Source organism: Odontesthes bonariensis, chromosome 3, assembly GCF_027942865.1.
Source record: "Odontesthes bonariensis isolate fOdoBon6 chromosome 3, fOdoBon6.hap1, whole genome shotgun sequence".
In the NCBI taxonomy this organism is placed as follows: Eukaryota; Metazoa; Chordata; class Actinopteri; order Atheriniformes; family Atherinopsidae; genus Odontesthes; species Odontesthes bonariensis.
In genome coordinates this window covers 44,730,091-44,753,328 of record NC_134508.1, presented here as the reverse complement: position 1 = coordinate 44,753,328, position 23,238 = coordinate 44,730,091, and the positions used below count along the sequence as shown (strand labels likewise).

At 42.0% G+C, this 23,238-nt stretch overlaps 1 protein-coding gene across 13 annotated transcripts in view; it reads right to left on the bottom strand.

Annotated features, from left to right (window-relative positions):
- Window positions 1–23,238, bottom strand: part of nfasca (neurofascin homolog (chicken) a) — a 225,406-nt gene that overhangs the window by 125,163 nt on the left and 77,005 nt on the right. For 12 of the 13 annotated variants that reach the window (XR_012769529.1, XM_075461905.1, XM_075461903.1 and 9 more), the window contains 4 exons: window positions 22,339–22,399; window positions 13,232–13,406; window positions 5,624–5,641; window positions 2,712–2,817 (listed from right to left, as the gene is read on the bottom strand). Coding sequence is in view for 12 of the 13 variants with exons in the window: in XM_075461905.1 (XP_075318020.1) it covers window positions 2,712–2,817; window positions 5,624–5,641; window positions 13,232–13,325 (218 nt within the window). In the remaining variant the exon portion in view is untranslated. The remainder of the gene's footprint in view (window positions 1–2,711; window positions 2,818–5,623; window positions 5,642–13,231; window positions 13,407–22,338; window positions 22,400–23,238) is intronic. The other variant, XM_075461906.1, reaches the window with a different exon arrangement.

Below are 23,238 nucleotides of genomic sequence, written 5' to 3'. Positions count from 1 at the left end.
TTGTGTCATTTTTTTGTTAACCTTTGCATCTTGTTAGATTATGCTTTGGGCAGTGACTTTTTAACAGTGATTAAAACTTTTAAATCAAACAGCTGGGTGGATGCATGTTATCTCTGTAAATGCGAGCCCAGTTCTGTACAGATTACACAGAAACCCAAGGCTTTGGAGGTAGAAACCTCCTACTTGAGTTTTAAAACCAGAAAATGTAGAAACCATTATGCCTATTATTTGCATCTCATATGACATCTGACAGCAGTGCAAACATCCACTTGCTTTGTTGTGCATGCGATATTGTAGTTCATTTATCTGGTTCCATGAAGTGTTTCCAGAGCACTGCCTGATAGTGAGTCTGCTCACATAAGTCAGCTCTATTATTAGCGAGAAGAGGGGATCTTTAAAAAAAAAATGCTTCTTTTTAAAGTTTAACTCAGTCTTTTGGAGGAGTCCGAACAAAGGGCCACTGTTTAAGCAATGGAGCCCAGAGCTGTGTGTGTTATGGTGTGTGTTGTGCAGTGACAGACTGATTGCAAGTAAATAAGTAAACGATCACTTTCGGTGAATGTTTCATGAGTATAGTAGTCAACTGAGTGCATTATTGGAGGACAAAGCCTCTCACAGGGACAGAGCCAGTATGTGCACACACCAGTGCCGTATTGTGAGGTTGTGTAAGTGTGTGTGTGTGTGTGTGTTCATTTGTCTTACGTAAAGCCAGTCTTTCTCCAAATAAACAATGTGCCACTGTCCTGACTGGTCACCCCCCCCGCCCCCCCCCCCCCCCCCCCCAGTGATGTAACTGTGTATCTCTGTGTGTGTGCATGTGAATTGCATGAGAAAGTGTAAGTGCAGCTGAGGTCATTCTGTGCATATGTGCACAACATTTTACTGCAGGCAACCAGAGTTGAAATTTGGTTTCAAATATAAAATGATTTAAGAACATAAAACTCGACTGGCTAAGCTGGCATCCCTTGTACTGCGGCTGTAGTTCCTGGATACAACCGGCCCGAATTGATGCCCTTTATTGTTTGCCTTCCTGCAATTCTCTTTCTGCCCTACTTCCTGTCTAACAACTGTCAAATGAATGCCTTTGGCACCATAAGAAGAAAAAAAGGGAAAAAAAACACAGAAAACCCTACTGCGAGACAAGAACCATTGCTAATTCTCTTATACCTACAGTATGGTGCAGATTACTTCATAGGAAAGAGAGTAGTGTGAGAAGAGGTGCATCATGGGAGGTCACAGTGCACTGTAAGACTGTAGTAGTATAACTATGGGATGTTTCAGGATCACCTGAGCCATCCCTAACTATAAGCTTTATCCGAAAGGAAAGTTTTAAGCCTGGTCTTAAAGGCAGAGAGGGTGTCTGCTTCCTGAAGCCAAACTGGCAGCTGGTTCCACAGAGAGGAGCCTGATAACTGAAGGCTCTGCCTCCCAAACTGGCAGCTGGTTCCACAGAGAGGGGCCTGATAACTGAAGGCTCTGCCTCCCAAACTGGCAGCTGGTTCCACAGAGAGGGGCCTGATAACTGATAGCTTGTGTGTGTGTGTGTGTGTGTGTGTGTGTGTGTGTGTGTGCGTGCGTGTTTGTGTGTATGTGTGTGTGTGTGTGTGTGTGTGTGTGTGTGCGTGTGTGTGAGCGTGTTTGTGTGTGTGTGTGCGTGTGCGTGTGTGTGCACGTGTGTGTGCGTGTATGTGTCTGTGCATGTGTGTATGCGTGTATGTGTGCGTGTGTGTGTGTGTGTGTGTGTGTGTGTGCGCGTGTGTGTGTGTGTGCATGTGTGTGTGTGTGCATGTGCGTGCATGTTTGTGTGTATGTGTGTGTGCGTGTGTGTGTCTGTGTGTGCGCGTGTGTGTGCGTGTATGTGTCTGTGTGTGTGTGCGTGTATGTGTGCGTGTGTGTGTGTGTGTGTGTGTGTGTGCGCGTGTGTATGCGCGTGTGTGTGCGTGTATGTGTGTGTGTGCATGTGCGTGCATGTTTGTGTATGTGTGTGTGTGCGTGTGTGTGTGTAAGTCACACAGACAGGGAAGAGACAGAGTGGCAGTGCAGCATTGTCACTCCTCATCACTCAGAGACAGACAGGCCCTGAAGGCTGAGCGAGGTACAGGGTTTTGTGAAAACAATTAATGATTGAAAGTGTGAGGATGGAGATGATGGTATCAAATCAAATCAAATCAAATTTATTTATATAGCACATTTCATGTACAAACAATTCAAAGTGCTTTTGGTTTAAAATGTGTTCTGACTAGCGCTGGATCAGCATGATACAACTCTCCCATCGACTGTTTAATGTCCTGCTGCATTCTGCTGCTTACCGTCCAGCTGGGTCTAATTGGTGCAGAAAGTGTGTCATCTTATCCTGTTGACGTTTTTTTATCGTGATGCTCATTATTTTGCACTCATGCTTATGAGAAGTAGAGGTTCATCCCAGCTTTGGTGTAAAGGGGGTATCATTTGCTCGCTGATATGCTAGTTTGTGCTCTTCCTACATTCAAGCTAACATGGCTGTCAGTCTGAATAGAGCGCTTACCAGGCTGTCACCTTTGAGTCACAGCACAATACACACATGGAAAAGAATCAAGAATCTATTATATTGACACCTATGTTAACAGTATAAATTTGCATTATTGTGTATTTGTGTACTGAGTAGAGGGTAAAAAAAGTAAATCTATAGTAAAAGCTCTGTGTGTGCTGTTGAGTGTATAGTTACTCCTTACACTGGCACTGGATTGCCCTTGCCCTCACACTCGATGATGATGTTATCTCTGGGGTCGACAATGTAGTCCTTGACAGACTGTTTGATTATAGTGGGGGGCTGCTTCACTGTGGGAGGAACAGAGAGACACAAACAAGGTTACAGAAATAGGGTTGTGAACAGATAACACACACACATATACACACAAACAGTCCTGTTTCCATCACTTCAGAAAACATTGAAATGTCTTTCAATCATTTCCTCAGGACTCACTTCCCCATCCCTTTGACCCTTGACTACCCCTAACTTTAACTAAAACCTAACTTAAAGTTAAACCAATTTCTACCCTAAAAATAAATGAATAACTTTATGGGGACACATCAGAAGGAAGTCCACCCATCCATCATCTTCCTCTTATCTGAGGTCGGGTCGCAGGATCGTGACAAGGGGCAGCCCTGGCTTTGGTGATACAGGGACCGAATAGTTCGGTCGTAAGCATGTCACTCCCAGACCTGCATGCGACATTGAGGAGACATGTCAGCCACAACAGCCCCACCATGTCTTGAGCTTTTAGCATCTCAGGGCGAATCTCATCCACCCCCAGCTCTTTGCCGCCGGGAAGCTTTTTAACAACCTCAGCAATTTCCACCAAGATGATGAGCGAGTCTTCCCACAAGTCCTCAGACTCTACCTCCTCATTGAAGGACACGTTAGCCGGAATTGAGAGATCCTCAAAGTGCTCCTTTCATTGCCTGATAATATCCTTAGTCTGGGTCAGCAATTCTCCTCTCAGATCAAGCGAAACCTGGGATGGACCCTGCTTTCCCTTTCGTCGTCAAATGGTTTGCCAGAACACCCTTGAGGCCAACTGAAAGTCTTTGTCCACGGCCTCGCCAAATTCCTCCCAAACTCAATTTTTAGGTTCAGCTTCAATGCTGCAGCCCTTTTGGCCACTCCAGCTGCTTTAGGTCACCTCTGGAACAACCAAGCCCGAATAGCCTCCTTCTTCAGCTTGACGGCTTCCCTCACCGCTGGCGCCCACTAGTGGGTCCTCCGGTTACCACCCCAACAGGTATTGAAAACCTTCAGGCCACGGTTCTTGGAAGTTGCATCCACAATGAAGGTCCTGAACACGATCCATTTAGATTCCATGTCCCCAACCTCTCCAGGTATATGAAAAAATTCTCCTAGAGGTGGGAGTTGCCACCATATCCAACTCACCACCAGGTGGTGGGCATTTCACAGCTCTGCCCCTCTTTCCACCTGAGTGTCCAAGACATATGGCCACAGATCTGAACCACCTTATGCTTGAACGGGGTGTTTGAAATTAACAATCCATGACTAGCCCAGATTTAAAAAACAAAACACAGCTCGGATTTAGATCACGGGGGCCGTTTGTCCGAATCACACCACTCCATCATTACCATCATGGGCACTGAAGTCTCACAGAAGAACAATGGAATCCCCATGTGTAACCCTCTCCAGGACACCACCCAGAGATTCCAAGAAGGCCGGGTAATCTGAGCTGTTGTATGAGAAAGTCCAGCCCATCTACAGGAGTTTGATTCCATAGCCCACACTGTGTGCGGAGGTGAGCCCAATTATATCTAGTTGGTACTGCTCCACCTCGCACAACAGTTCATCCTCTTTCCCTGTCAGCGAAGTGACATTCCACGTCTCGAGAGCCAGTTTGCAACACTGGGGATCAGCACAACCAGGCCCCCCCTTTCGTCTGCCGCCCAGCATTAAACCTTAAATTTACTCCCTGCGAGGGGCGGGCCCACATGTAAGTGGCTTCCTGTTTCTTCTTTGGGCAGAGCCTGACCATGCCCCTGGAACCAGGACTTGGCCACCAGGCACTTGCCAGTGAGCTCCCGTCTCCAGGTCTGGCTCCAGGGGGGTGCCCTAGTTTTCCTTTTCCAAGTGAATTAATTTTTGGTATTCGGTGTACTAACTTCTAGTAGCAAGAATTACAGATTTTACAGTTTTCAGGCCAAAAAATATTTTCCTGTTAGGACTGAAACATCATAGGATCTTAAAGATAAATAAAAGGATAAAGATGAAATTAATATAATTCTATCTTGTAATTATTCCTAATAACATATATTTAACATGGCATGCCAATCTGGAGGTTTTTTTCTGATCTCTCTACCCATTTCTGACACAGTTTTTTCATGGGTGAGAAATAATCAGACAGCTGGCCACTGCAGTGTTCAAAATGTTTTCTCAAGCATAAAGGAATAGGGCATTTAGAGGGGAATAATATCAGCAGCAGATTAATACAGATTTGGCTTCATGGTGAGTGTATCTTGCAGCATGGCTGTATATGTGGTCAGAGTGCAGCAACTGAACTATAGGATGTGTCTGTGGCAATGTAGGAATGTACTGTAGTAGGGTGTTTGCTTTGTTGCTGATGAGAAAAATAAACTTCTGTATTTCACCAATTTGTTTCTATACCTTTTCAACTGTTTCTGATAATCTTACTCCCCAGGCTGTGTTCTCGCTGCTATACATATGTGATGGCTACAACTCCTCAACGCTACAGACACACCACACAGCCATATTTCTCTGCCTTTTTGCATTTATAGCTCACAGTGTCCAGTGACATACAGGAATCGGATACAAGTGCGTGTTTCACCAATTCACAGAATGCAAGCTGTGTTTTCTCTAGATCAAACCGGACAACAAAATGCGTGACACAGCGTCTGCTCATCAGCAGAATGCTTCTGAAATCTATTGAAAGACTGTTTAATCTCTGTGAGCCAACAGGACATAGACTCTGTAAATATCAGCTGTTAAGTTTATAATATTTAGTCATTTTCACGGTTTAATTAGCCCACACTGCTGTAGCATTTCATGCTGCCAGCTGTGAGCTGTGGAAGGAATAGGTGGGACAGAAGCATTAGCAGTGACATGTTAAGAAGAAACACTTACGGTCTTGCTGGATCTTTGCTGTTAGTCCAATGAAAAGAGAGACAGGAAGAAGGATGGACAAATTGGGATGTGGTTGTTAATAACAGTAGACAGACAGTATAAACATTTACTGTGCAATGCTACACTGTATGCATAGTCATAAAATGACCATGTGTTATCTCAGTGGTTCACAGCTGGTCCACTCCGCCCATTTTGTGGGTCACAAGGCGGTTTAACTATAGAGACCTTTTCTGTAGTGATGCATGCTTTTAACCTGAACATCTGTCACCTGACCACTTCTTTGACTTTGGAGCCTTCTTTTGGTTTGTTTTGTTTTCTGTCTTCTGATAGAGCTGCTGTTTTCATAAAACTGTCCTTTTAAAGATATTTTAGGTCTCATTTTGCTTATCAGTGTGAAAGGGCAGCATATGGAGCCTGTGCGGGTCATAATGTTTATTAAATTGAAACGTATAGCTGAAATTGAAAAAATTATTTTGAACTTGAACTTTGAAAAACAAAAAATTGAATAAAAAAAAAAAAGAAGTGCAGCAAAAGTTATTTGAGTTAAATATTTTTCCTTTGGTCTCTCCCTTTCAGATTCCAGATACCAGCGGGTATGAGGGGAGGGGCTTCAGATGATAGGGGTGCGAAATCAGGAGTGACCACTGGCTCCATCTTGTCATGCTGCCTTCAGGAAACATGGAAACTTTGACGACTTGTTTGACACCACAGTATTTACATGATTTCTAGTAAACGATGGAAACTCTATTGCGGTGTACTCTTCTACCACGGGTTTGTTGTGTTAAAGACATGAAACCTGGTAATGTGTACCTGGTACTGAAAATAATAGACTGATAGTGTTGTTTAGCCTCAGATAGTATTGATGGATAAATGGTTTAATAAGGGAGAAGGGCCTTGCTTTCGTTTTTTCTTTCAAAATGCTGAGTGGTGTCCGCAGCATTTAAAGATCTTCATCAGGAGGCTGAAACTACTGAAGAGGGGCAGCTCAGTGTGTGCATGCTGTCTGACAGGAGAGAAAACAGTACACAAACTGCATTTCATGCTAAAAAACTGTTTCTACAGACAGATGTCAGGCTACAGTGTAGAAACGGAAGTGGTGACAAGTTCTTTCCTTCACAATGTGTCTTTTTTAAATCACAGCAACAGTGAAAGCTTAAAGTAGCATCGAAAACTCATCAGTATTAAAAGGTGCAGGTGTTACAGTGTAAAGTGTCGTTGGGCTCTTCTTTATTCTGGAATAGACTGTAATATTGTTCTGTCAGAGTTTGGTGAGTCGTCTGTTAGTGACGTCAACATATCCTGTAGTAATCCTGTGCGTTTGCTAATGTGGGACGGATGGGAATGTGCTAGAAGAGCAGGATTGACACATGTCGACAGCTTAAATAACCAAATTTTGTTAGTGGCACATGTTATGTTCACTAGGAATCCCATTAATACTGCGCATACGTTTAAACCTGAGCCCCGGCAGCTAGCTGTCACTCATGATTCCCCGCCCCTGTCATCTGAAGCCCCGCCCCTCAAACCAGATCAGGGCCAAAGTTTGAAACTGAAAAAAAAGGAATCTGAAAGTGTAAAAAAAGGATGTGAAGGTGAAAAAATATCCAAAACTCAGAAAATATATCAAATCTGAAACTGAAGGAAAGAATCCTAAATTTAAGAAATTGTATAAACATTAGAAAACTAATTCAACTGGAATTCAAAGTAAAAATAAATCTTTTCATTTTGAACACAATTCTTTGTTTTTCAAATTCAAAATCAGAGTTGAACAAACAATAGCCGCATTCGGACAGAGCAGTCCTCCTGGAATTCCGTTCTGATAGCTGTCCTTCTCCAGGGGAACCGTTTCAGTCTGCATTCCCACATGAGTCAGGACCAGGTCGGGACTGATGCGACGCAACCGTCTGCGACAGCGACGTGTTACTTTAGCGCCACATTCAACAACAAAACAGAACAAAACAAAACCTGGTAAAAGTAAGCAAAGAAGAAAAAACACCACAAAGAAGCTAACATGGAGAGCGGGGAGGCCACCGTGTTCATGGTCTGCATGATGGTGATATTTATCATGGACGATCACATGGGGCGTCTAACATGGAGGCTGGAAGAGCTCACAGAGAGAGTCAGGAGACGCAGGATGGAGCGCAGGCCGTACTTCTTGGTTTCATGAAGGAAGGAGAGCAGAGCGCCGCAGACAAAGGAGACCACGTGGAGGTTTAACTTATTAAACACGCCAAGGTTGTGTCCGTGTCGTATGAGGAAACATTTCAGCCTGACAGCATGACAAGGGGCGGAGCTACCGACCACCAAGGGGCGGAGCTACCAACCACCACACACCTCCGTCAGATGTGTTCCTATAGAACCCAGAACAGACCCAGCTGAGGAGAAGGAGCTGAAATGGTTATAGGAACTGAGGGTGATAGCCCCGAGTTCCTGTATGTCCGAATGCGGGAGAAAACGGCCCCGCGGATTAAAAGGTTATTAGAACTGCCAAAGGTTCCTACAGTGGGAATGCACCTATTATGGCCCTGATATGGCTCCATATCCACCTGACAGGGAGAATGGATCAAAACAAACTGTCCTCATACTCTAATGTAGGCTATACAGTTGGAAAACGTGGAGCTTGAGGACCAGCTAAGAGCCACTGTGATGACTTACAGTTAAGTCTAGTGTTTATCTATGCAAGTTCTAGGTGCATGTGAAAGAAGACAGTGGTCTTTAAAACGAAACAAGAACAGGACACTCACCTGTAAGAAGTTTCCACAGAAGCAGGGATGAGCAGTGAGCAAAAGAAAGACAACACACCAGTTGTGAGTTAGAGCATGTTATTTATAGACTGGAACACTTTGGGCTTTCTTTGGGGGAGCTGCACATGAGATGTCTGAAGGCCAGTGTACTCTGTGCACTAGTCTGTTTTTCTTCCTTTTTACTACAGTTGGTATTCACAGCACATGTTCCCATTTTCTACTGGGAACAATTAAATACCACCCATTAACACACAAAGAGCACTTATGGTCTCTAAATGTGCAAAACCAAAATAAAGAGAGGAGCAACTACAGATGAAGTGTTGATGAATTCAGATTTTGGAATGAGCTGCTTCTTAGGCAGCAGTGGCAGGTCATACACATGGATACATACACTGTGGTGTGTGTCTATGCTCTACTGATAAGGGTATCCTTTTTTATTTAAAATACTATTCATTGTATGCTCATAACTATCATAAGAGGGAGAGTAAGCCATGGCGTGAACATTTGTGTGTACTGTGGGGATGTGCAAAGAATTAAAGGGGAAGTTCGTTTTTTTAAAACCTGGACCTTATTTCTGGCATAAAATACATTCATCTACTCACCGATAACAGTTTGGAGAAAGTTGGCGTCCTTCTGTTAGCACAGAGCTGCCGTGTTGTTGTTATCGGGGGCTATTGGGGGGCTTTCTACACACGCGTGCATCTACTGGGATGACGTCATCGCCGCACGGCCCTGCAGCTTATCCACTTAGCTGTGCTGCAGCTCTGAGCTAACAGTGCAATAGTTACACGTTCATTCATTCATTGGTCTTAAAGTATTGGTGAAATAAAGACAGATAAACCTTATTAAGAGCCTGTATTGTCTCTGCCCTGTTCTCTCTGTTATATGGATATACGCCGATCTCCAGTGATCTAAATATCTTCAGAAGGACGCCGACTTTCACCAAACTGTTATCAATGATGAGAAGAACGTATTTTATAGCAGACATAAGGTCCAGGTTTTACAAAAACTAACTTCCCCTTTAAGAGAGCAGTTTGCTGTGAAAGAGAGAAGGTGACAAGAAAAACAGGTAAACAGGCAGTCTCGCTACACCTACTGACTTAAACTGTATTGTATACAGTGTCCTAATAAGCTGTCATATGATCTTTCTGGAGAAAACCTGGTCTGATGAGGAGAGACGGCATCCATCCCACTTTGGAAGGAGCAGCTCTCATTTCTAGAAATATGGATGAATTTATTTGCCACCCTAAAACATGACAACCCAGGGTTCAGACCAGGATGCAGAGTTGTAGTCTTACACACTTCTCTGCAGCTTCCCACCTACTGCTACCCACCCAATCAATTAACACAAAAGGAGCAAATCCTCTTGTGCAAAAAGAAATTATTAAAACAAAAACTTTAACTGAACAAAAACATCAAACTATTAAATGTGGTCTGCTGAATATCAGACCTCTCCTTTCCAAGTCTCTGTTAGTGAATGAGTTGATTTGTGATCATCATATTGATATATTTTGTCTTACAGAAACCTGGCTGCAGCAGGAGGATCATGTTAGCATCATGTTAGCATCATGTTAGCATTAATGAAGCAACTCCCTCTGACTGTTTAAATGTTCACGTTCCTGGAACCACAGGCAGAGGAGGAGGAGTGGCAGCTATCTTCAGATCAGGGTTACTAATCAGTCCCAGACCCAAGATTAGTTTGAGCTCTTTTGAATCTCTGATTCTCAGTTTTTCCCACGCAAAGTGGAAATCCCAGAAACCTCTTGTGTTTGTTGTTGTGTATCGTCCACCTGGCCCTTATTCTGAGTTTCTGTCTGAATTCTCAGAGTTTTTATCCCAGTTAGTGCTGAGTACAGATAAAGTCATTGTAGTGGGTGACTTTAATATTCATGTAGATGTTGAAAATGACAGCCTGAATATGAACTTTAATTCTATATTGGACTCTATTGGATTTTCTCAGAGTGTTCACAGACCGACTCACTGCCTTAATCACACCCTTGATCTTGTGCTGACTTATGGCATTGAGAGTGAACAGTTAACAGTGTTCCCTCATAACCCTGTCTTATCTGACCATTTTCTGATAACCTTTGAGTTTACATTACTTGACTATACAGTTTCTGAGAAGAAATGTACGTATAGAAGGTGTATGTAACCAGATTGGGTTTGATGCTATTTATAATCAAAACTGAATTGAATTAAATTAAGCTATCATAGCAGATGACAGGTGGGGTCATTTGTGTTTAAACATCCAACCATCCCTTCATCCATTCATTCTTAGTTTACTATGGGAAAATGGTATTCCAATTAATTGGATTCATGTGATGATTTGGACTGCGTCTTTGAAGTGCCTTGAGATGATTTTGTTATAATTTGGCATTAAATTAATCAAATTTAATTCAATCTAATTGAAAAACGTTCAAATTTACTGCTAAACTCTTATCTTATAAATAAGTCAAATATCTGACGGTCAGTTTAATCACAGTGTGGTGAATCCATGAAGAAGGGGTCACTGGGTTGTCATGGTATTATCCAAATGTCCCCTGTGTGTGTGTCAGTGTCTGTGTGTGTCAGATCAAAAGAGCATCAGTAGAGCAAGGTTAAAAGGTCAGGCTTGTGGGGAAAAAAATCATAGCAAGATGACACCATGGGGGACAGACAACGAGACAACAGTGTGATTGACAGCTGACTGGTGTGTGGGGGTGAGGGGGGCAGCACACATTTATGCTTGTTTCTGTCTGCAATGTGAAAGGCAGGTGTCCTTATGACCCTTCAGTATCAAATAATTTGTTGTTTTACAACAAAAACAGTTATTTTGCTATGAAAGAGGAGTGTGTGTATGGATGGAAAGAAGGTTCTTCTTCTTTCCATCCATACACACACTCCTCTTTCCTCCATTTCTTCTTTGTGCTTTTGTTCTCTCCCTCAGGATTCCATTAACAATAGCATCCAGTCTGGCTTTTATTCTGCTCATAATAGAGGAGTATGAAATAAGTCTAGTTGGGTGTGTGTGTGGGGGCGTGCACGTGTGTATGTATCTAAGCATATCTACATAATATATCAATGCGTGCTTGCTGAATCAATGCAGACTAATCTTTTTTTTCATTTGCAGCAGGGAGCGAGCCACACTACTGCTCAGGGACATATAGCAGGCTGTTTGCATGATAATCAAATGTTAATGGAATCATTTCCAACACCCTGGTTTCACATTTAAAATATGTAGAGCAAAATTATGTGCATGATAAAGAGGTTGACTCAAAGTTGACTTTTTCTTCAGATTTGAAGCAAATATGCATACCAAAGTTAAACTAAATCCAGCTGTAATTACAAACCAATATACTGCTCAATCTGAAGGTGAAATGATAAAATGTTGATACAAAGATCTGAAACTAAATAGGATTTGGTTTGCGCTGTGCTCTCTGCAGGGTTAGGATAAAGATTAGGGGAGAGGGCGCACACAGGCAGATGGCGTTCAGATTCAGTGCCAGGTGCAAGGCTAGGGTTAGGGGTTAACCCTGAAAGATGTTTATCAGCTGTGGGGTTTTATGCACAATGTATTTCTCAAGTTATCACATCAAAGTCCTGGCATTACTGTTACTGAGGAGGAGGAGACGAGTAGCACGTCATGGAGTTATTAAGTGTGTAAAGCTAATCCAGAAGTACCCAAGATTTAGAATTCAGTGACTGGCTATGATCAGCCAGGTCCACTTTAAAGTCAGTGAGGAGCGCACGGACGACTCTGAACTGCTCCCAGCGCAGATCTATTCTGCAACACGGTGACATGAAAACGTTCAGAAGCACAGCACAAACCTAATCCCATGCCAAAGCCCCTTAATACTATAGTGCTTCACTTCCATAAGATGTGAGGAAAAAGATTTCATGCTAAAGATCAAGATATTGGGGCATGTACAAAGGAGTGGTCACCCTGCACTCCCTATGGCATGCCAGTTAATGTCCCCCATGGTCATGGTTCTTCTTAGTTCATGCTCCTAACCCTGCTGTGTTGTTGTTATTTGTGTTGCAGCTGCACCTGAAGTCAGGAGTCTGACATAAAAGCTTGTTTTTCTGGACTCGTTCAACACGGTATAATCCTGCAGTGTAAGGTGGTGCAGGAAGAGATACCGTTGGCCTTCCATTACGAGTCATTAGCAGCTGTTGCCAAAATCTGAACTTTACAGAAGAAAACAATGTCACAATTGAAAAAGTTCAACTCTTAAGTTTAGCTGCACAACAGCTTCAACTCAGACAACAAGGTCAGAAGTATTCTGCCTGCAATTTAAATTCATGTTGAATTAACCAACAACAGTGTCTCAACAAGAGACTCATTTCTGCCCGCCCAGATTATAAAACCCCACCTGGAGTTTTAAAACAAGCTCTGTTTTTCCCAAACTTTAATGTATTAAACATTTCAACTACAATTATTTTATGATTGTATTGTATTTTATGATTGTGTATAGCACTTTGGTCCTGTGGGTGTATAAAGTGCTTTATAAATAAAGTTGGTATGGTATGGTATGGTACAACTACAAACTACAAACTATCAGAAAAGTGCATATCTCAACGGAAATATTTGCTGCATTTGAAATCCAAAATGATGATCTGTCTTTGACTAAACTCTAAAAGTAATTACCTTTTAAACTCAAACAGCTTATTTGCTGTGTCAGTTTGTAAAAATGAGATCTAAAATTATTTGAGGAATTTTCTATCTTCAGCAGTCCTAACAGCACCTTTATGTAATAACCAGTAATAACCTGTATGAACAAATATATCAGCCAAATAAGTGGGTGTAGCTGCTATAGTTTTTGGAGTAGCATGTGCATCACAATTTTCTGTGACCAAACGTGCATATAGAGACTGCTGAGTTACTTACGGTCTGGAGGAACCTCTATGGGTGCGACCTCTTGCCACAGTAGCAGCAGTAATGACATGAGAGTCAAGGCCGCATGCCTGCACTGTCCCAACATTTCTCCCCCTCCAATTAGTTACTCTAAATCCTGACCTCTCCTGAATGGTCAGATGGTTTTTCTGACAGGTGTGGCAAGGACCTATGAGAAAAGGCAGAGAAAGACGGTTAGGATGAGGACAGTTTAGCAGAGCATACAGTATAGAACCAGCATAAAAACATTTAACTAAGCTCTAGAAATGTTTTTTGGCACAAGAGAGGATTTAGTTCTGGGCTCCATTCATAGCATAGCTGCTCTGAGGCTCCCTGGAGAAAACTACTTGAAACAAAGCCAAGAGGAAGATAGGATGCCTGAAGGATCAGGTTCCATTCATAAGCTGCTTCACAGGAAGACGGGACGCAAAAAATATACATGATAAAAACATTCTAATATGGAAACGATTAACTATTTCCTCACAATTCTGTCTTTTGATATCATTTGATAACCTTTGAGTTATGTCATCAGTGTATGCATATATCAGAGAAAGCTATAACCAAATTTAATGGTTCAATTCCAACACTATTTTTCATCAATGCCATGTGCAAATACAACAAAGGGCAGCTATATAAACATTACTTCTACAAAAGTTGATGATCTCATTGTACTTAATGTGTTCAACAGTGGAAAAAGTTGCCCCTGTGAAAAAGAAAGCTTTCAGTAAATTTAGGCTGACTCCTGTGTTTAAAACACAGCGGCATGCTTTGAAGCACACATGCTTGAAAAAACTAAAAAACTTACTCTGGAAAGATGATAACATAAAAAGCCATTCATAAATCTAGAACTACTTATAATTCATCATTGACTGAAGATAATAAGAAGAACCCTAGGTGTCTTACAGCACTGTAACCAGGTTAAGAGTCCTAGCTCTGTTGAGCCATGCATTCCTTTGACTCTCAGTGACAATTGTTTTCATCAAAGAAAGAAAATATGGCATTCCAACAATTGTTGCTAATGTATCATCATGTACAGCAGCTTCGGAAGTTTCTGTAGAACCTGATTTAGGTTTAGACTGTTTCGGTCCTGTTTCCTCCTCCTGGATTAAAACACCCGGTTCAAGGCATATTTATCTGATAAATTTCATACAAATGAAGAATCTTCCTCACACACCAGAGTAAGTCATGGAGTTCCTCAGGGTTCTGTGCTTGGACCGATTCTTTTCACTTTATACATGCTTCCATTAGGTAACATTATTAGACAGCATGGCATAAATTAATATTGATGATACTGATGATGCTGATGATACTCAGTTGTACCTATCAATGCATTTTCCAGATTCCATCAGCTGAAGCCAGAGTTCTGATACAACAGATCATATTTCTCAGATCCTAGTTTCTCTTCATTGGCTCCCTGTAAAACCCAGCACAAAATTTAAGATTCTTCTCCTCATATATAAAGCTTTTAATGACCGAGCTCCATTATATTTCAAAGATCTCATGATTCAATATTTTAACAGAACTCAGACTGCAGGCTTACATGTAGAAATCATGGCATTAGGTTTTATTGACATTTCTTACAGCATTCCAATTTCTTCAGAAATGGAGTTGTAGAAAGCAGTTCACTGCAGTACACACTGATAACATCAACAGAATTGCATAGATGGACATGTCATTGTCTTATTTTTAAGTATTGCAATATTTCCTTTCAAGTCATTGGGCTTACTGCTATGCCTGTTCTTTGTCCATGAAAAGCATGCACTTTCAAGTGGATTGTGTTGGGTGCTAATGGTGCGTCTGTGGAAAAATGCAATGTGGAAGGGGCGGTGAGGGGTTGTTTAGATTTGGACTGTGAATTTAGAAGATCACTTTAAAACCATCCATAACTATTCAGGGAAAATGCTGCATTGGCTCTAAATATCATAGTCAGTGCAACCTTGTACCCATAAATACAAGTTAAAGAAAAGAAAAAACATTTGAAGAACAAGTGGAGCACAGCTGTCTCATCTGCACCTAAGACCATTTAAGATGGACTGAGATGATGTGCTACGAGTAACAATAAAGCCGGAGTTATAGTTGACGCGTCTGTCACGGCGGTGTCTCACCGTGACGTCAAAATGACGTATCAGGCCTGGCGCTTCCCTTGAAAAGACGGCGCAGCGCGATGTCGTGCACCAGTCCATTTTTGTAACTTGGCTGCGCCGAGCACAACGAACCGGATGGACCGATGTGAGACCAGGCTCAGTCAGGAGGTGCGTTTGTACAGCAGCTGTACGAAACTGCAGTGAAACAGCACAGGGAGCACGTAAACTCCCAAAACTGGTGCACAGAGATTGGCAGAACTTTGGGGAAAGAGGGAGAGTTCTGTAAGAATGTGTGGAAGAAGCTACGGGACAGATACGTGAAGGCAAAGAAGAGGGCAGAGACTCTGTTGATGCCGGGGGCTTCAAACTTTCACCTCTTTTAACTGAATTAAAAAATTAGAATGATCCGAATACTGCAGCAGTATCATTAATTACAGTGTTCCTGCTCTTGACAGTGGCATTGTTTTCTTCTCCACTTTCGTGGTTGTAGAGTAGCGGTAACCTTCACGTAGCAGCGCCACCTCTGTGACGGAGAAAATTGCAACTACTGGCGCAACGATTGGTGCCACTACATATTGTGGGCACGAAATCGTGACGTCATCAACACCGCTCGCGCTAGCAGACGCGGCAACCATGCTAGAGCCTTAAGGCATCCGTGGGCATCCATAGAAGTACCTTGCCTTCTTTTTTACTTCCCTGTGGCACTGGCTACTCTGGAGGCACTTACACATTAACTGCCTTCTCAAGCCTCCTGACCCCCATACATATACCTAAAACAGCATCACCAGTTGTGTTTAGCAAAAACTCCCCAAATATTCCTTCACCCATCAAACGCAATTACCTTCAGTGCCACAGAACTTTCCCAGTTTATGGAAGCATCGCACATCAAAGTAAAAGTACATGCAAGCCAGTCACAAAAGTCTTTAAATACAGCTGCTAGAGGGTAAACTACACAAAAAACACATCCCCAATATTTAGTGTTTATCAGTGACCCTTTCCTGCGACAATCCCAACCACTGCCTGTAAAAACATGGTGCACTTTGATAGAATTCAGTAACTTAACCAACAACAGTAATTAGACTGTAATTCTTCAAAGTAGTATGTTGCTATTGTGAAACAACAGATGGTTTGTTAATGAGAATCCTCCGAGCAGTTAACCTTACAAAAAGAGCAGGCACGTAGCAGATGAAATATCTGTCAATGTCATTCCTGCTGTCACATCTGAAGCCCAAGGCAACGCTTTTCTTTTCTTTTTTTTTAACTGGATATTGTACTGTATCTACTTTTTTTGGCAATTTTTTTTGTACATTGATCGATAATATACATGCAAAAATATGTTGCCATTTTCTGCCCTTGGGATGTATGAGAAAATACCTTTGGTTTAAGCACAGTGGCCATTTTCTCATCTCTGTTTTCACAGCTCTCTGTGAACAGTGTCTTTGGAAGAAAGTGAAAGAAAGTTTCCCAACAGAAAGTGAAAAGAACAGAACAGAACCATGGAATTATATCAGTTTGAACCAGTCAGAGCTTGAACTACGAGGAGCTCTCAGAGAGGTCCAACCAACTAAACTGCAACAGAATGTGGCTGAAAGGTTTGTTCCTGTATGTTTGTACATTGGCTGAGGACACACTGTCATGCCGGCTGTTGCTGATACAAGTTCATACGGTGAGTATACATAGGTTACCCGTCATCAAGACCTGGGCACTCGTTGTGTAATTTAATGCAGTGAGCACAATATATCCCTTCAGTCATATCAAAAACACTCCAGCTCTGTATATAGATGTAGATGGTTACTGTTCTGATCTGAGAGGGAAATTCCATCCAGCTACCAGCCAACATCCTGCCTCTGTACAACATGAAAGCCCCTCTCAGGCATCATAGCGGATAAGATGATCTTGGCACATGGCTCAATACATGAGCGGGGCCCAGAGAGGAATTGGAAGTAACACCGGAGGAGCTAAACACCAGCTACTGGTCAACATAACTGTCACTCAAAACTGTAAGATCAGGCATGCAAATCTGTGCGCTGCCTGGATTAACTACAAGAAAGCTGACTCAATACAATGCCACACACATTGATAGTGGGATGCTTGAAGCTCTACAACATCAACGGGACACAAAGAGCCTTCATTAAGAACAGAATGGGACTGCGGGAGACACCCTGGGGGCTAATTCCAAGCCAATTGCACAAGTTAACGTCAAGTGTGGTATTGTTAAAATTGGCTTTGTTCTTAGACATTATAAGTGCATATTAAAGAGTCTCAGTACTTTTCCACGATGCACACGATATATGACCTTGTGTGATCCAAGCATAGTGAGACAAAACAATTAGCCTGGGAAAGCAGGTGCAAGATTCACACACACACATTGTTTGGCTGATCCAGAGAACATGACGAAGTATTTTGAACCTACTCATGTCCAATCATACTCGGTCGAGTGTGAGTCCAACCTATGTGAAATAAGGAGTCATATAAATACGAAATGTACCCGGAAATCAGGGCTCGGTCTGACGGATTTCCTGCGAGAGCTCTGTTCCACTGAGCCCAGCGCTGATATGCTTCACATGTGACCACCAAGAAACACTTTATTTAACTTGAGCTTCCAATGAAAGAATCGAGCTAACAAGCAGCAGCCACACATGTGCAGTATTGTCCTTGCAGTTTGTTAGAAGGGCTGTTCACCTCTAAATCAGAGATACTCATTGAGTGGCTCGCAAGCCACATGCGGCTCCTCAAGCTCTAATTGGCTGCTCGCACTCGCATAGTAGCTTATAACAACAACAATAACAATACATTTTTTCAAATAACATACAGCGAATACTGCACAGTATTAAGTATTTTTATTAAGTATTATTTAAGGCTTAATGGTGTTTCCTAAAGGGGGCACACTGTTAAACCTGGCAACGCCCGCTTAACCCACCATCACACTTGACCGTAGTGCACGCTGGCTCTTTTAGCCAGCGCAAGATGCAGGCACAATCAGCTTTTAATTAAAAAAGGGCAAAAACCAGCACAAAAACCATGCCCATCTTAAATGTCTCACTGCGATTACAACAACAAACTACAAATACAACATGAAGAAAGTCAAGGACATGCACGCCAGCTTCCTCTCATCCCAGTATTAAGGTGAATGTGGTCTTAATTGAAAATGTATTGGCTGTGTTGTTTCTCTTTTTGTGGAATGTTTTATATGTGGAAATGCAAAAGGGGACTTTAGTATGTTATTGTAAAAGTGGCTCTTCCCTTGATTTTGCTCTGCCGATGTGACTCTTGTGAAAAAAATAGTGAGTATCACTGCTCTAAGGCTACGGCTACACGAAAACGTTTTTCACTGTAAACGATACTTTTTCTTATCGTTTGGCTGTCGCGGCCACACGGAGCCGGCGTTCCCACTACCCCAAAACGATAGTTTTTGAGAACGGGTTCCAGAGTGGGAAGATTTGAGAACGGCCTCGTTTCGTTTCCATTGTTACAGCGAAAACGGATTTGTTTCTGCGTCACAGCCACATGGCTAACGCAGTGACGTATACACATACGTCAGTGATCAGAACAAAAAGTGGCTTCCATTCAAAATCCGGAAGAAGAAGACAACACAACAAGGACAGACAGCGATCATCATGGACCCCACAACATTGATAGCAGCACTGCTGCAGACACTGCTAACTACAGCGGCTGTTGAAGGAACAACGTGAGCTTCGCGCTGGTAGAAGTAGGGGCGTACACGCATGCGCATTGCTTCTTCTATTGTTCTGGTGTAACCGGTGGGGGTGGCTTACATCGCACCTAGAGGTGTTTCGTGTGTACTGCATCGTTTCATCGTTTTCATTGTTTCCATGAGGACACAGAAGCTTCCCCGTGTGGTCGCAATAATTTTCGTACCCGTTTTCAAAAAAACCCTCGTTTCGTTTTCGTGTAGCCGTAGCCTGAGTGATAACTGTTTATGTAAATACTACTATGATGCTGCTGTCCTGAATGAATCATTTGTAAAAAATACATAATATTGTCAGATGCTGAGTGTGATGTGGCACAGCAGTGACTCTTAGCTCTGTTCTGAAAGGTGCTCTTTTATTTTGAAGCTCTTTAGCATTCTGTTGGTTATCAGAGTCACATGGGCAAGGTCACAGCTGAGACCGGCCATCTTGGTTGTTGTTATTCATGTAAATGTGCTTTGAGCTCTGGAGAAGCTTTGTTTTTTCACGAGAAAGAATGTCTGGCTTGCAAGGCGTGACAAAGACAAACAGTAAAGCCTCAACTTACTTCCACGTCTGTGTCATCCTTTCACTCTTTCACCTTCTCAACGCCAAACCAAGTCTTTAGCTACCTGTTACTCGGTGCAGAGTTACGCACGAGCAGTGGACAGAATACTGAGGTTATCCAATAAAGACTTTATCATATCACAGCAGTAGCCTGGAAACGCCTTAGAGGTGATCACAAGGTGACATAGTTTGATGGGCCTTTTGTCAATTACAATTTAAGACTCAAGTCATCATCTGAGAGAAAAACAATGGAAATAAGTGTAGCTTTAGTTGGAATTTAGTTGTTTTAGCATACAGTATTTATGTAAGTAAACATGCAAACGTGTAATTTGATGTATCACCTTAGCCAAAGTGTTACGATTTGGAGATGGTGGAGAGAAGAGGACCCAAATACAGACAGCCAACCAGAGACTAAACGAGATTTATTCAATTCAGAGCCTGAAAACCATAAACTGAACGGTGAAACTACAGAACAAACCACATGGTGAAAACAGACAAGTGATGAGCTGAACCATAGAGAACAACCAAGATAAACCCAGGAGCATAAATACTGTTGGGAACTGATGAGTAAATGGCTGCACCTGTCACAGACTGACAACATGTGAGTATGGAGCTAAGGACCAAACAGGGGCACCGAGGACAACTACTGGTGAGGGTGAACCAGAAACAGTCCCAGAGAAGACTCAAGTACAGAACTGAGGCAAGACAAAAGTAAGAGGCCAGACAAAAGTAAGAGGACAGACAAAAGTAAGAATAACAAGAAGACAACCATGAGATGAAGTATAGACAAAAAGACAAATCAAGAATAGACCAATACAAACAGGGAATAAATCCTCATTTAAACCAATACCTCAAGATACTAACATGCAACACTCTAACAAGTGACCAGAAACATCAGTTACAACAGAAACTTAGGGGGTTACTGTAGTTGAGTTGGATTTAAAGCACAGATACCCCTGTCCTTTCTTTAGCATTTGAATGACAGACAGAAGGCCCTGTCACCTGCCACAGGTCTGAAGGAAATGGAACTATCATTTGTAAGCAATGCTTTATTATTAATATGTGGTTGAATTTTCAATTAAACTAAAATACAATAAATTCTACTTCTCAGAGAGTAAACTGAACTGAGCTGAAAAAGAGCAATCTGAGCATCTCTGCCTGAAATGTGTTTTCATGAAAAGACTGTGGTACACCAGCACACACGCATTCAGATCACCACCTCACCCGAATCACTGTTTACCGGAAGGTTTGTGGTCGTGATGGCGTCTCGTGCTCAGCTTACTCTGCTGTTGACTCAATGTTAGCTTCGTGTAAAAGACAGGCTTTTTCCCACTGACTCTGTAAGCTTAAAACAGACTGTTCACACACCACCACATGATATGATGCCATCAGTTCCTTTTGACCTCAACCTGACATCCACCTCTTCACACACACATCTCCTGATTTGCTGTTCATTTGCTTTGTCTTTATTCATCTTTTAATAATTGACTGTATTTATTGGTGTAGTGCACAGGAGTCAATCTCTGCTATTAAGAAAGAGATAATGCTTTAGTTTGTCATCATCTATCAACTGATCATTTCTTTGTACCTGCTCCTAATATCCTTCAAATGAAGATGGAGCCCAGATCCAACTATATTTGATTATTTTGATTCATTAAATTCCAGAATGATGGTTATCATTTACTAAACAGACTATAAAAGTCTGACCAGAACATCCTGATTATGAAACCCGCATGCACAGGTACTATAGTCAACAGCAACATAATAGGTGTGCCCGTATAGGATTTTGAATTACAACATACGGTGCAAACACAATGAGCAGCAGTGTTGTTCCATACATTTAAGGTTACCCATGTGGAAAAGTCAACATCATGTTTCAGGATCAGAGAAAAAACATCAGAAAAGCTTTCTGGGGTTTCTCTGGTCAGGAAACTGTAACGGTTAGGGCTCATCAGCAAGAACACTTCAACATTTTCAGATTAGTTTCAGATTTAGCCTTGACCTGTGTCCACATTATGTTTCTGAGCTCTATTATCCTTTTTCAGTCGTTGAATAGGGAGCTAACATACAGTATTTAACCCTCTAAAGCAGATGTCTATTTATCTGTTGTTGTTTATTTTATTTATTATTTTGTTTACTAATTAATGTACCCTGTATTTTCTGTTTGCGCCCTGATAAGCTGTCTAATGGGTGGGGGGTGGGATGGGAGTGTTTTGTAAGTTGTTATGTGTTAAAAACAATAAAAAAGAATGTTAAAAATAAAACCCTCTAAAGCAGAATGCAGAAAGTCTCTTGCTCTCGCCTTCAGTATTTCTTTGTGCAGCCACACTGACTGTAGGACTTCGTTACAGTGCTACTATCGTCACTGACATTCCTTTTCAAGAACCCAATTATATGTGCAGAAATTGCCACCCTGGTAGCCAGTATCATTTGGGCAAAGTAGTTCTGGCTATGTTGGTTGATGTAGAATTGTACCTTTTTTCAGATATCATGTGACTAAAGGGCCCATTTGTACGAGCAAATCACCCAGACTGCTGCTGGATAGGAGTGAGAGGTGCAACACTCACATAACAGGGAGGAGTTTTTCTGCCACTTTTCTGAGCGGAAAGAATCATGTACACTAAGCAGAGCGACTCATTAATTCATCTATTTATCTCTCTTTTGAATCTATTTATTCATGTCACATGCAGGGTTTTAAGAGAATCAAGAGTAGATTCTTGTGTATGTTCTAGTCTACCAGTGGTGCGATACGTAGACTTACGTCACACTTTCTGAGACTTGTGAAGTCTTTCCTTTCCCTCTGCCGTGATCACTTAGCAGACCTGAAAAGAAGAAAAGAAAATACATATAACATTACAACGTCATGAATCCTCCACAGCGAACAGTTAATGCATCAGTTTAACTTGTATAAGTGACACCTGTGGACACATCAGAAGCAGACCGGACCACTTAAAGGACCGTGGTAAATAATGAATATGTTAATGGCTGACCAAATTCAGCAATAAATAAGACTGGGGAGACGACAGGAGTCAGACGTGCTGACTGCTCTTTAGTTTTTTGTTAGTCTGCTGAGAACAGCAAGAAGCAGAAGATACCGTAGAGCAGAAAATACACACACACACACACACACACACACAGTATGTCGCGCCTCAGGACTATCTGCAACAGTATGGTAACTCCAACTGGGTGTTTTCACTTTCAAAGAGCTCGTCTGTATGCCAGCTGCTGCACTTGGGATCACAGAATGCCTTTTCCCTCTTCCTTTGAGTCTCTCTGCACACACTCACACACACAGACAGACACACAGTCTGCCCATGGAACTCTAGAAAAGCCTCTGTGGAAATGTGAAACAACTCTTTTTGTTGTCTACAATACAGTTTGTGCAACATAGACATGGTTGAGTTAATGCAGTAAACTATCCAGTAGACAGTAGTTAGGTTTAGGTTTAACCCTATCCCTAAACGTAACCCAAATCAATCCTCTCACACCAAAACTACAGTTTTCATTATGGAGACTTGTGGCTCTGTCCCTTCTAGAAACATCTAGTCAGAACATTCTGACAAGATGTAAGGAGATACATCGAAGATAGGCCAAAACATATAGAGTACAATTCCCATATTGTATTTATATTCATCTGTATGTGTTTTAGCTTTTGAGCTAT